At 43.9% G+C, this 12,357-nt stretch overlaps 1 protein-coding gene across 1 annotated transcript in view; it reads right to left on the bottom strand.

The window, feature by feature from the left end:
* Positions 1-12,357, bottom strand: part of L1TD1 (LINE1 type transposase domain containing 1) — a 28,376-nt gene that overhangs the window by 10,356 nt on the left and 5,663 nt on the right. The window contains exon 3 of the mRNA XM_015540914.2: positions 8,307-8,343. Coding sequence (XP_015396400.2) covers positions 8,307-8,343 — 37 coding nt within the window. The remainder of the gene's footprint in view (positions 1-8,306; positions 8,344-12,357) is intronic.

Genomic DNA, 12,357 nt, shown 5'->3' with positions numbered 1-12,357 from the left:
GATGCTTAACTGACTGAGCCAACCATGTGTCCCTACCCCACCCAGAGCATGCAACTCTTGATCCCAGGGTCATTGTTGAGAGCCCACGTTGGGCATGGAGCTTATGGAAAAAAAAAAAACAAAAAAACAGAACAACAAAAATGTAGGGCACTTGGGTGGCTCAGTTGCTTGAGCATCCCACTCTGGATTTTGGCTCAGGTCATGATCCCAGGGTTGTGGGATAGAGCCTTGTGCCTGGCTCTGCGCTCAGTGTGGAGCCTGCTTAAGATTCTCTCTCCTCTCCTCTCCCCCACTTGCACTCTCTCTAAAAAAACAAAACAAAAACAAACAAAACCCAGTGCTGTAAGAGTTTAAAACAAATAATTTATAGATGTAAGTCACTACATTAACTATTCAAAAAAATATTAGTTGCAAAAAATCTTACACTTAGCATTCACTTAAAGTACGAACAACAGGAGGTCAAAGGAAAAATGTATACTAAACACGTTCATTAGTTCAGAGAAAAGGTCAAAAAAGTAAACGTAAGGATGACTACAAATACAAAAAGTGATAAAAATTAGTTATACACATTTCATCCCTCCTAATGACAAACTGGAAAACCGAACACCAGGCATTGCACCTGAAGCTAATCAAAGCAACTCTGAGGAATCAACAGTAAAGTCCACTGGGGAGGACTTTCCGCAAGGCTTCAATAGAGGGACTTAATCTAGTTTAGGAGGCCAAGGGAACTGTGTGTCCCCTTATCTGGATCTGGGTTGAACAAAGCAATGTAGAAAAGCAGGAAACTTTGTTTTTGAAGAGCAGGAAATTTTGAACAGCTAGAGCATTAAACAATCCTAAGGAATAGGAATTTTATTACTTGTGATAGTATGGTGGTTATTTAAGAAATGTCATTTTTAAAGAGATAGATACTATTCAAAAGAAAACCACAGGCCCAAAATGGCAGCACTCAGGTTAAGGCCCCAAGTCAGTAAACTAAGACTTAATACCTACTAACTGCAGTTTCAACCCAGAAACGTAACCTTTAAGAGGCCAATCGGGAATTTTCTGGTCAGCACCAATAATCTGTCACATGAGCCCACTCCGTCCCCCAAGGACGAGGAGATAATCCACCCTTTTGTCCCCAGATGAAGGGGACCTCACCTGAACTAAATCCTTTTTCTGTGTATGACTTCCTTGTCCTGCCTTTAAAAACCTTTCCTCTTCTTCAGACCTTTGGTGCTCCCCACTATTTGCTAGAAAGGATGTAGACCCATTCATGAATCATTTAATAAAATTGTTTGAATTTTTTGTTTTAAAAATACTTAAGTTTAGGGGTGCCTGGGTGGCTCAGTCAGCTTAAGTGACTGAGCCTGCTTGGAATTCTCACTCTTCCTCTCTTTTTGCCCCTCCTTTGCGTGTGCCTGATATGCCCCGATTCGAGACCCCCCGACAACAATCCACCAGAGTCCAGAGTCAAAGCCAAGCGGCAAGGGTCGTTTATTGCAGGTTCGAACCTGGTCCTCCACGCACTCATTGCCGGTGACGCTAAGAGGCCCCGAGCGAGGATCTTACAGCTTCTTTTATAGACAGGCACAAACAAGTTAGGGATTTTTTTGCAGTTAACAGAGCTGTTATTGGTTGACATTTAAATTTGAACACTCAGCAGAACTTGATTGGTTCCCACCCACCTTTAGGTCAGACCACAACTGGGCACACCCTGGCTGGTTCTGGGAACGGCTGGGGGGGGGTGTGGGGGGGGAGCGGGGTCTTTTCTTTGCAGTTGTGAGTACACCTGGTAATTTTTCTTAGTCTCTCATGCCCTCTCTCAAAATAAATAAACTTAAAAAAAAAAGTAAGAAAGAAAAGAAAAAAATACTTAATTAAAAAAATAAATAAATAAAAATACTTAAAATTAAAAAAAAATTTTTTTTAATGTTTATTTATTCTTGAGACAGAGACAGAGCATGAACAAGGGAGGAGCAGAGAGAGAGGGAGACACAGAATCTGAAACAGACTCCAGGCTCTGAGCTGTCAGCACAGAGCCCGACGTGGGGCTTGAACTGATGAACTGTGAGACCATGACCTGAGCCGAAGTCAGATGCTTAACAGACTGAGCCACCCAGGCGCCCCAATACTTAAAATTTTTTAACTGAAGTACTATTGATAAAATATTATGGTAGTTCAGGTGTACAAATAGTGATCTGACAATTATATAATATGATATGCTCCCACAATGTTGAATACAGTTACACAACAATACTGAAGTTTTTAAAGGTGAAATGACACGTCAGCGATTTACTTTAAAATACTTCAGCATGGGACACCTGGGTGGCTCAGTCAGTTAAGCATCCAACTTCGGCTCAGGTCATGATCTCACAGTTTGTGAATTCAAGCTCTGTTGCTGACAGCTTAGATCCTGGAGCCTGCTTCAGATTCCGTCTTCCTCTCTCTCTGCCCCTCCTCCGCGCACACTCTCTAATAAATAAATAAATAAACACATACATACATACAATACTTGAGCAAAAAAAAGTTAGAAGAATAGATGATGCAAATGGGGAAGACACCTGTTCTTGAATCTAGGTAATGGATATGAACTTATTCTTGTATGCTTGGATGTGCTAACATTTTTTTTTTTTTCAAGAGTTTAAAAATTTTAAGTAATCTCTACATCCAACGTGGGGCTTGAAGGTCAAAAGTTATACATTCCAGGGACCGAGCCAGCCAGGAGACCGTTCTGACATTTTTAACACTGAAAGTTATTAAGGAAAACCACTGAGGTCTCCCAGCTGAAACAGACTGCTCTGTATGTCCTACAAAAGATACTATCAGAACAAAACCTCAAAGGAAACTGAAAATAAGGCCAAGGTTGTACAAACAAATGCACAAAAATTAAAGCACAAAGGTAATAGAGACCAAATAAAGCATTACCCAGGACAAAAGCATGAAATTAAGCGAAGAACATTTTTCAGTTATGATAATCCAAACAAATTATATGTGCCCCAAACAACGTGGCTAATGTACAACAATGTGGCCAAGTCATAACCAAGAAAAGGAAAAGTCAAAAGGAGGAGATAAAGGTAGAAATTTAAAAGGGCAAAAAATAAAACCAAAAGCCAAGTAAAAATTTTCCTTAGAGACACAAAGTGCGAGAAACTAAGCATGAGGAATGATCCAGTATAAGGATTTTAAAAAGCTGGTTTCCAGGCACCTGGGTGGCTCAGTCCATTGAGGGACTTTGGCTCAGGTTGTGATCTCAGTTTGTAAGTCGAGCCCTGCAGACGGGCTCTGTGCTGACAGCTCAGAGCATGGAGCCTGCTTTAGATTCTGTCTTTCTCTGCCCCTCCCCCGTTCACACTCTGCCATTCTCTCTCTCAAAAATAAAAACATTAAAAAAAATTTTTTTAAGCTGGTTTACAAATGCATGGTAACAAAAAAATCTAAAGGAAATAAATGATATCCTAGCAAAACTTTTAAATAATCAGTGGCGTGGGGCGCCTGGGTGGCTCAGTCGGTTGAGCATCCGACTTTGGTTCAGGTCATGATCTCGCGGTCCGTGAGTTCGAGCCACGCGTCGGGCTCTGTGCTGACTGCTCAGAGCCTGGAGCCTGTTTCAGGTTCTGTGTCTCCCTCTCTCTGACCCTCCCCCATTCATGCTCTCTCTCTGTCTCAAAAATAAATAAACGTTAAAAAAAAAATTTTTTTTTTAAATGATCAGTGGCACATGGCTGGCCCAGTTGGTAGAGCAGGAGACTCTTTTGAGTTCTAGCCCCACATTGGGGGTAGAAATTATTTAAGTAAATAAATAAACTTAAAACAAAGAAACAACAAAAAAAACTTTTAAATAATCAAATATTGATCCACAAAGTAAAAACCAAACACAAACCCTTCATCACATCAGTATTCTCAACAACAACAACAAAAAAAATCAATAAAACATTCAATATTTTAAAAGGATCCATATCCAGAAGTTTCCACTGAATATACAGAACAATTTTCATCAAATAGTTCTGAACTGCAAGGAAACCTAAAACAGGTAAGTAATTCACAGAAGAGGGAGTAACAATTCTAAACCGCCACAAAAGATCATTAATGTTTCTTATATTAAAATTTTCTATAAAATAAGCTAAAATAAACAAAAAGAGGGAATGCAAAGAAATACCAAATATTTGAAAAGGTGCCCAACCCCAGAAGCTGGAGAGATAATAATAAAAAGAAATGATCTCTTTTATCTATCTGGAGTGGGAATAGTTACAACTTTTCAGGAAATTGGAAAACCTATTAAAAATCAGATAGAATACACATAACTCTCGCCTTGAGAACCTAGGCCAGGAATACAACTACCTGTACTTAAGAATACAAAGACAAAAGGTTTAGCACTGAACCTTTTGTGACAAAAGCCCAGAAAGCAATGCCTTTTAGTAGGAGGATTGAACCAAGGAAGGTCTACCACAAAATGGAATTATAAGCAGCTCTTACAGAGTGTATTTAGAGACCTAACACAACAGTTGGAATGTCCCTGATACGTTTAAAAAAAAAAAAAAAAAAAAAGCTGCACAAAACACATATAGTACAATTTCATTTTTGTAAATACACACAAAACCACAGAAATGAGAATGAACAGTAAATGTGAAAATATGGTCAATTTTATGAATCAGGAAAATGCAAAACACAACAGATTCTAGTGTTTTAAAAAATGGATTTTAGCCAGTGCTGGGGCAAATGTCCGCCCACTTCACCTTGAAAGGGGAACTGGGAATTATCAGAACCTTTTGGGTAATTAAAATGGGAAAAGTATAATGCCATTTAGAGAAAGTTCTAGTCAGTCTTTTCCTTTATTCTTCTGCCCTGCACTCAGAAAAAACCCAGATACTTGTACGTAGTGAAGAAATGGTAAACCAAACTCTGGGTGGCCACAGAGAATGGCGTGGGGAGTATTAACTGTTCTTTTTCTAGCTAAAAGGAAATCCATAGTATAGCAGCAAATTCAGAAAACTAAAAAAAAGAAACCACTAAGAACCAGCAGCCCATTTTGAAAATTCACTATAGGAAATGCAAGTTGATAATAAACATATGAAAAGAAGGCAGTTAAGGCCAAGGAAGTGCAAACCAAAACAAGCTGGTCCATCCAGATTAAGGGAAACTGTATTCATCCTCCCCCCACCCATTGCCTTGGGGTGTGAATTGCTAAAGATTTCTCGCCCTTCCTAACAGGTTCCAGTTTCCATAGCGAGCCCTCGAGTGGGATCTTCAAGTTCCTTAAAACATAAATCCAAACTCACAGCTGCACTGATTATAAGCCTCCAAAGTTCTTCTACACTAAACCCCTCTTCAGGACAGTCCAACCTGACCCGAAACCTGGCAAGTCTGCTCCAGCCTCAGTGTTCGCAGATCCTGATTTCCACCCTGATTAGGGATTCTGAACCCAGGGCGGATAGAATTTCAGGATGTCTAGGATCTTGGGTAGGAAAGAGAACACATATTTATCCTCGTTAATCACTGACAGGAATTTAGTTATCAAAATAAATGTGAGATACAGAATATGTGATCTTTTTCGAAATGTTGATTTATTCTTGAGTGAGAGAGACAGAGTGCAAGCGGGGGAGGGGCAGAGAAAGAGAGAGACACACAAAAAAATCCAAACCAGGCTCCAGGCTTTGAGCTGTCAGCACAGAGCCCACGCAGGACTCCCACTCACAAACCCAGAGATCATGACCTGAGCCGAAGTCGGACGCTTAAGCGACTGAGCCACCCAGGTGCGCAGAGAACATGTGATCTTCTTAACCTATTTAACAAAATCAAGTGGCAGGTCTAAAGTACTTTTTAATCCGACATAATGAGTGTAAAACTGTTTCACGAGACACCTACAACACAGGAAAATACCTGCGATCGCTAGCGGTGACAAAATCTCAGATTCTGCTCCTCACGGCAGACAACCACAGCCCCAGGCGAAGGATCCCCCGCCTACCCCATCTGCTGCCAAGATTCACAGCTCATTGGTCCAAAGGTCAACTGCCCAATTCACTCTAAACTCCGCACAGGCACTCTTGCCCTCCACTTCCGCAGCTACCCAGCCGCTCAACCGCCAAGTCTCAGCTGCTTACCCAGTGAAGGCCGTTCACCTGGAAGAAAGTTCTCTGCACAACAGGGCTTGGTCTTCCGCACAGCTGTCTCCGTGCCTAGGGTTCAAACAAAGTCCACCATACGGAATTTAAGTTTAAGGTTTAATATGTAGAGAAGCACCCCATTTTGTACATATAGGGGGAAAAAAGGCTCTTCTCTAGCTGTGTTTGCTTAGATTTATAGGATCACAGAAGTATGCAAAGATACAAAGTTATTAATGTCCGAGAGAGGACCTGAGGAGAGGACAGAAGGGAAGGGAAAGATCCAGGGTCACAACTGAGGAGGTAACCAGAGGCACAGGGAAAGAGGGTGCTTGTTTCTTTGTGCTAGTTGGGGTCGATTTTCTAAGACATTTTGGCAGTAAACATATATTCCTTTTGCCGTTTGACAAAGAATTCAGTCATTTCTCCCAATCAAGGAAAGGCCGAAACAGTCGTGGCCTTTAAATCCATTTCCTGGGGCGCCTGGGTGGCTCAGTCGGTTAAGCGTTCGACTTCGGCTCAGGTCATGATCTCGCGGTTTCTGAGTTCGAGCCCCGTGTCGGGCTCCGTGCCGCCAGCTCAGAGCCTGGAGCCTGTTTCAGATTCTGTGTCTCCCCCTCTCTCTGCACCTCCCCTGCTCATGCTCTGTCTCTCAATAATAAACGTTAAAAAAAATTTTTTTTAAATAAATCTATTTCCTTTACTTCTACAGTTTATGGGGAATACTGTGGAGACATGGGTTGGAGATTTAAGTTCAAAGACTCGCATCTAGGAAATGAGGACACATGGGACATCCAGGTCCGCCTGGTCCCAAAGCTCTCACTCATTCCATTGCTCCCCCCAAGATACCAAGTAAATTTGCACCTCCCCCACCCTTCTTTTGAAGGCAGTACTTAAATACTGCCTAGCGTATTTGACTGTATTTTCTCCTCCTGGCACTGCTATTTCTACCTTTTGTTTAAAAAGTTTATTATTATTTGTAGCAATCTCTACGCCCAAGGTAGGCGCGAACTCAAGGCCCCCGAGATCGAGAGTCGCGTACTCTTTTCACTGAGCAGGCCAGGCAGGGCCCCTGGCACGGCTTTTCAATGTCCCTACTTTTGGGGGTAAAGGACTCTCGGGAAGGTGCCTCTCTCACCGGCCGGTGCGGGGCAAAGCAGGTAGCAAAGCGAGACGGTCCCAGGAGGGCCCCTGGTCCCCACATCTGTCAGCCTTACCTGGAGAAGGGATGCAGCCTGAGGGCGCACACGCGTGCCAGAGAAGGAGGCAGGACGGACTCAGCACTTTTTGCCAGCTCCTCCCCTCCCCGTGCGGAGTTTGCAAGTCCCTAGGCCCAATCCCCTCGCAACCTGCACTGCCTCGCCCCCTCCCCTGGACACCTCCTCCAGTCCTGCAGCGCCTGCTGACTTCCCATTGCTGGCCGCCACCTGAGCTCCAGCCCCCGGCTCCGCGAGGAAGTTACCCCACCCCACCCGCACTGACGCCCTCCGCACCCAACCTCCCACCCCGCCCCACCCCCACCCAGTCTCCACCTCCTCCAAACCCGCCCGGACTCCAGGTTTGCATCTCAATAAAGTCGGCGCTAATTGCCCAGTTTACTCAGGCTGTAACCCCAGGGGTCATTCTCCATTCCTCTCTTTTCTTCAATGCCCACCCCCCCCTTTCTTTTTAATGCCCACACCCTTGAATCTGTCCACTTCTGTCCCTCTCCTTGGCTCCAACGGAGTCGGAGCCTGCCACCTCTCCCTCGTCTGTTGGTCTCTGCAGTCCGTCTCCACACCATCACTTTGTGGCTTTCCATTTCCGGTAGAGTAACATTTCTAACTTCTCACCCCATCCTGACCCCTCTTTAACTTGTTGTCTTAGTTCTACTCCCCATAACAGAACCGGTCTCCTTTCTCCTCCTCAGAAAACACTGAAATTCTTGCCTCAGGGCCTCGGCACTAGCTATTTCCTTTGTGAGTTATTTTTTCCAGTTCTTTTCATGCTCAGGACTCAGGTCCATGTTAACTCCTCTAAGAGGCCTCCCAGACCACCCTTTCTGAGGGAGTCACACACCCTCTCATATCACCCTCGTTATTTGGTTCCCAGTTACCAGAAATTTCAACGAATCCATTCAACTCAAATTTCGTGTTTTCTTGCAGTGTGTCTCTTCCACTTCCCCACTAGAATATAGACTACAAGGACAAGAATCTTACCTTTCTTGTTCACTGATTTACCTACTGTACCTCGATGGATGGCAAGTATGTACTCAGCTCTCCTGGGGAATGAGGAAGGGAGCAGACTTGCCCAATGAGACTGGTGGTACTCACAGTGCAGCTAACCATTGACGGTCTCCAGAATGAAGGGGGGCGGGGGGGGGCCAGGAGTTCAGGGAGCTGTACTGAGTTGGAGACTCTGGGGTCCCGGGTGGATGCACTCCCCAGGCGTGACTTACAAGATTCACATGGAGGTTGCCACAATCAAGGTTATGTAGCTAATAAGCAGTGAAGTCTCGATATCCAGCACTGCCCCCTAAATGTGTGTGGGATCCTGGAAAAGCACTGTTAACCTCAAAATAAAGAGCCACAATGAGAGGCAGAGGGATGTTTACGTGGGACCAAAGAATTGCAATTCCGGGAGCAGAGACTGAGGTAAATGTGCAGATAGTGTCCTGATTGTAGGGTGAAAGCAAGGGAGGGGGAAGGGAGCAATACCCTAATTGAAGAAAAGAAAAACAAGGTGTTTTTGTTTCTTTTTTTAAATGGGTGTTTTAACAGCTAAGCTACTCTGGGTTATACATTGATTGACTATAGATTCTATCTTCAGAAAGTCCACAACCATCAGGCTTGTGATCAGGACGTTTGTCCTGCTAAGTTCTCAGACAATTGCTTCAAATAATTGCTATACTGCCCAGTCCAGAGGTTTTGGCCCAGTTACACCAAAGGCAGGTGTGCTATCTCTCTCCGTAGTTCTTTTTTTATTTAAGTTTATTTATTTTGAGAGAAAGAGAGAGAGAATGAGTAGGGAGGGGCAGATAGAGAGGGAGAGACAGAGAATCCCAAGCAGGCTCCGAACTGTCCATGCAGAGCCCAATGAGGGGCTCGAACTCACAAATCTTGAGATCCTGACCTGAGCCAAAACTCAGTCGGATGGTTAACTGACTGAGCCATCCAGGCACCCTTCCATATTTTTAAATGGCTCCAGTCATGTCAATTTTTCACAGTATGTAGTCTTTTTAAAAAACTCCTTCTGCCTCTCTGGCATTATTAATAAAATCACTCAAATGGAAAAAATTAAAATCAAATAGCACAATCAAGTGTTTGAATGTAAGTTGCAGTTTAGGTCAAATACATGAGCTGGAGTAGCATGCTGAGTGACAGGGTAGGGATGCGGTCAGCCGTATTCTGAATGATGGAAACCAGACCAGACAAATGGCCTTGTTTCTTTAACAAATAAATATCAAGGGGAAAAGAAAGGCGGGTTGGGGGGCAAAGATTAAATGTCAATCTTTAAATCATTAAAAGAAACTTAACATATTATAAGGAAGAAAAATTCTTCTGCCCTTCAAGCTCTTCGAGCTAGACTAAGAATTCAGTTTACATGAGACAGGTCAACAGGAGAAAGTGCCAGTTTATTATGTGTGTACAGAGGCCCAATAATGAAATGAGACCTAAGAAATGACCCAGGCAGGCAGAGTTTGTACTTTTTAGACACAGAGACAATTTGTGAGGCATTGGTGGGATAAAGAAAGGGGATGCTTGGGAGCTTTAATGTGTAAAGGCTTTTTTTGTTTGTTTTGTGTGTGTGTGTGTGTTTTGTTTTGTTTTTTAGGTTGGAAGCCCAATATAGGGCTTGAACTCCTGACCCTGAGATCAAGTGTTGCATGCTCTACCCACCCAGCCAGCCACACCCCCCTCAATTAGTAAGGATTTCAAGTGGGATCTGGGCTCACATAGATGAGGGAAAAAGTAACAAGTTTTGTTTCTAAGCTCTGGTAGCTTTAAAGTTCTTGGTGGGGGTGGGGAGGACGCACTTGGGTGGCTCAGCGGGTTAAGCGTCTGACCTCGGTTCAGGTCACGATCTCTGGGCTTGTGAGTTCCAGCCCAGAGTCAGGCTCTGAGCCTGGAGCCTGCTTCAGGTTCTGTGTCTCCCTTTCTCTCTCTGCCCCTTCCCTGCTCGTGCTCTTTCTCTCTCAATAACAAATAAACATCAAATAAAGAGAAATATTTTTAATTTAAAGTTCTTAGGGGATAAGGATGTCTTTTTACTTCTTAGTAGAGAGAGACTACCTTTCATTGTGGAGATTTGTTTCCTGCTTTCAGCGGGACCGAGGCGCGAGTCAGTGTTCTGTCATAGTGGCCCCTTTGGGTGGCCTGCCCGTGGCCCTACAATACCGATTGCATTAACTGAATGCCGCTTGTGTGGAGCTTGTTAGGATCCTGGCTCCAATAATTTGAAGAGTACACAAAACAGGAGACAAAAAGGAAACCCTGAACACTGTATCCTTGATATTAAGAGATTAACTGCCACTTGCATTAAGCATAATAAAGGGACTGTGATTAGGTGTTGAAAGGAGTAAAACCTCCCAGCCCTGTGTGCTGGCAGTTTTGGGGAGGGAAATATTTGAGCCTTGAGTTTAATGGGCCAATCAAGGCCTATTTATTGTAAAGGTGGAGTTGCTGTTGGTTGCCCTAAAGGACATGGTTGCCAGCTGGAGGCTGCTGCCTCTGGGGTTTGCAGGGACCTTCCAGAGGGCACGTGGGCTTGAATAGTTGGGGTTTTTTATGGTAACAGAGTCCTTTATTTGGGGCACCTGGGTGGCCCAGTCGGTTAAGCATCGGACTCGATTTGGCTCAGGTCATGATCTCAAGGTTCGTGGGTTTGAGCCCTATGTTGGGCTCTGTGCTGCTCCCAGGGCAGAGGCCGCTTGAGATTCTCTCTCTCTCTCTCTCTGCCCCCCTCCTGCTCTCTCTCAAAATAAATAAACTTTAAAAAAATGTATATTGCTTTATTTATTCTGTCCAGTAATATTTGAGAACACTAACAATATTAATGGAACTTAATCTGAGAGAAATTCAACTTACATTTTGTTTTACATCATCTCAATACATTTCAATAAGAGAGACAGCCAAAATAATTATGGCCAAAATTACCATGTCAAACACTTAGGAATGCTTAGCGTTACTATGTCTACATTCAGTTTTTGGTGTAAAACTCCTTGGCTGTAAGAAAGAACATTTGGTGCACTCCAATGACTGGAATATTTCCTAATATTTCCAATATTCCAGGAAGTTGGATAGCTTCCTCTTGGCATTTCTTTTATGATTGTATGAATGGAGTTGAGTGGAGAGGTGCTCAGCATGTTAATCCTAAAAACAAGCACACAGCTGATTGCTATAGTTATAAGGAGACACACAGGAAATGCAGCTGCCTAGCATTTTTGAGGCCAAGAGATTAAGCATAAGTTTAGCTGAGGGCCGCCTGGGTGGCTAAGTAGGCTAAGCGTCCAACTCTCGGTTTCATCTCAGGCCATGATCTCACAGCGTGTGAGTTCGGGTCCCTCATCAGGCTCCGCACTGACAGCATGGAGCCTGCTTGGGATTCTCTGTCTCCCCCTCTCAGCTCCTTCCCCACGTGCTCTCTATCTCGCTGTCTCTCAAAATAAACACTAAAAAAAAAAAAAAAAAAAAGTTCAACCTAGCTTCAGGAATTAAAGACCATGCCAGAAATAGTATGAAACCCAAGTGGGGGGTTAAGAAAACCTCCAGACATGTACAAATCACTCTTACTGGCAATGGTGGCAGTGAATTTTCCACCATTTCCCCTGTGATTTTGGACAGTCTCAGGGCTGAGTCCTCTGCACAAGAGCCCACCTGATAGCTGCAGGCAGGTGAGGGAAGGCCATGGCATCGTGGTCACCTGACCCACACTTTGTGGTGTGCCTGAATAATTTCTTTTTTTAATTCTTTTTTTATTTATGTTTGAGAGAGACGGAGACCTGTGAGCAGGGAAGGGGCGGAGGGAGAGGATCCCAAGCAGGCTCTGAGCTGCCAGCACAGAGCTGCAGGCAGGGCTCGAACTCACTAAACCATGAGATCATGACCTGAGCTGAGATCAAGAGTCGGATGCTTAACTGACTAAGTCACCCAGGTGCCCGACACCTGAATAGATTTAAGACAAACTACTCAGGAGGTTTGGGCAAATAGGGTGAGTTTTGTACTGGGCTCCTTGCCTGACACCAGTTCATCTGGAGTCTGCCCAGCTCTTTAGACTTGACCTGCCTGTCAGGTTA

Source organism: Panthera tigris, chromosome C1, assembly GCF_018350195.1.
Source record: "Panthera tigris isolate Pti1 chromosome C1, P.tigris_Pti1_mat1.1, whole genome shotgun sequence".
In the NCBI taxonomy this organism is placed as follows: Eukaryota; Metazoa; Chordata; class Mammalia; order Carnivora; family Felidae; genus Panthera; species Panthera tigris.
The sequence above is the reverse complement of the archived record's forward strand: the minus strand, read 5'-3'. Positions and strand labels throughout refer to the sequence as shown.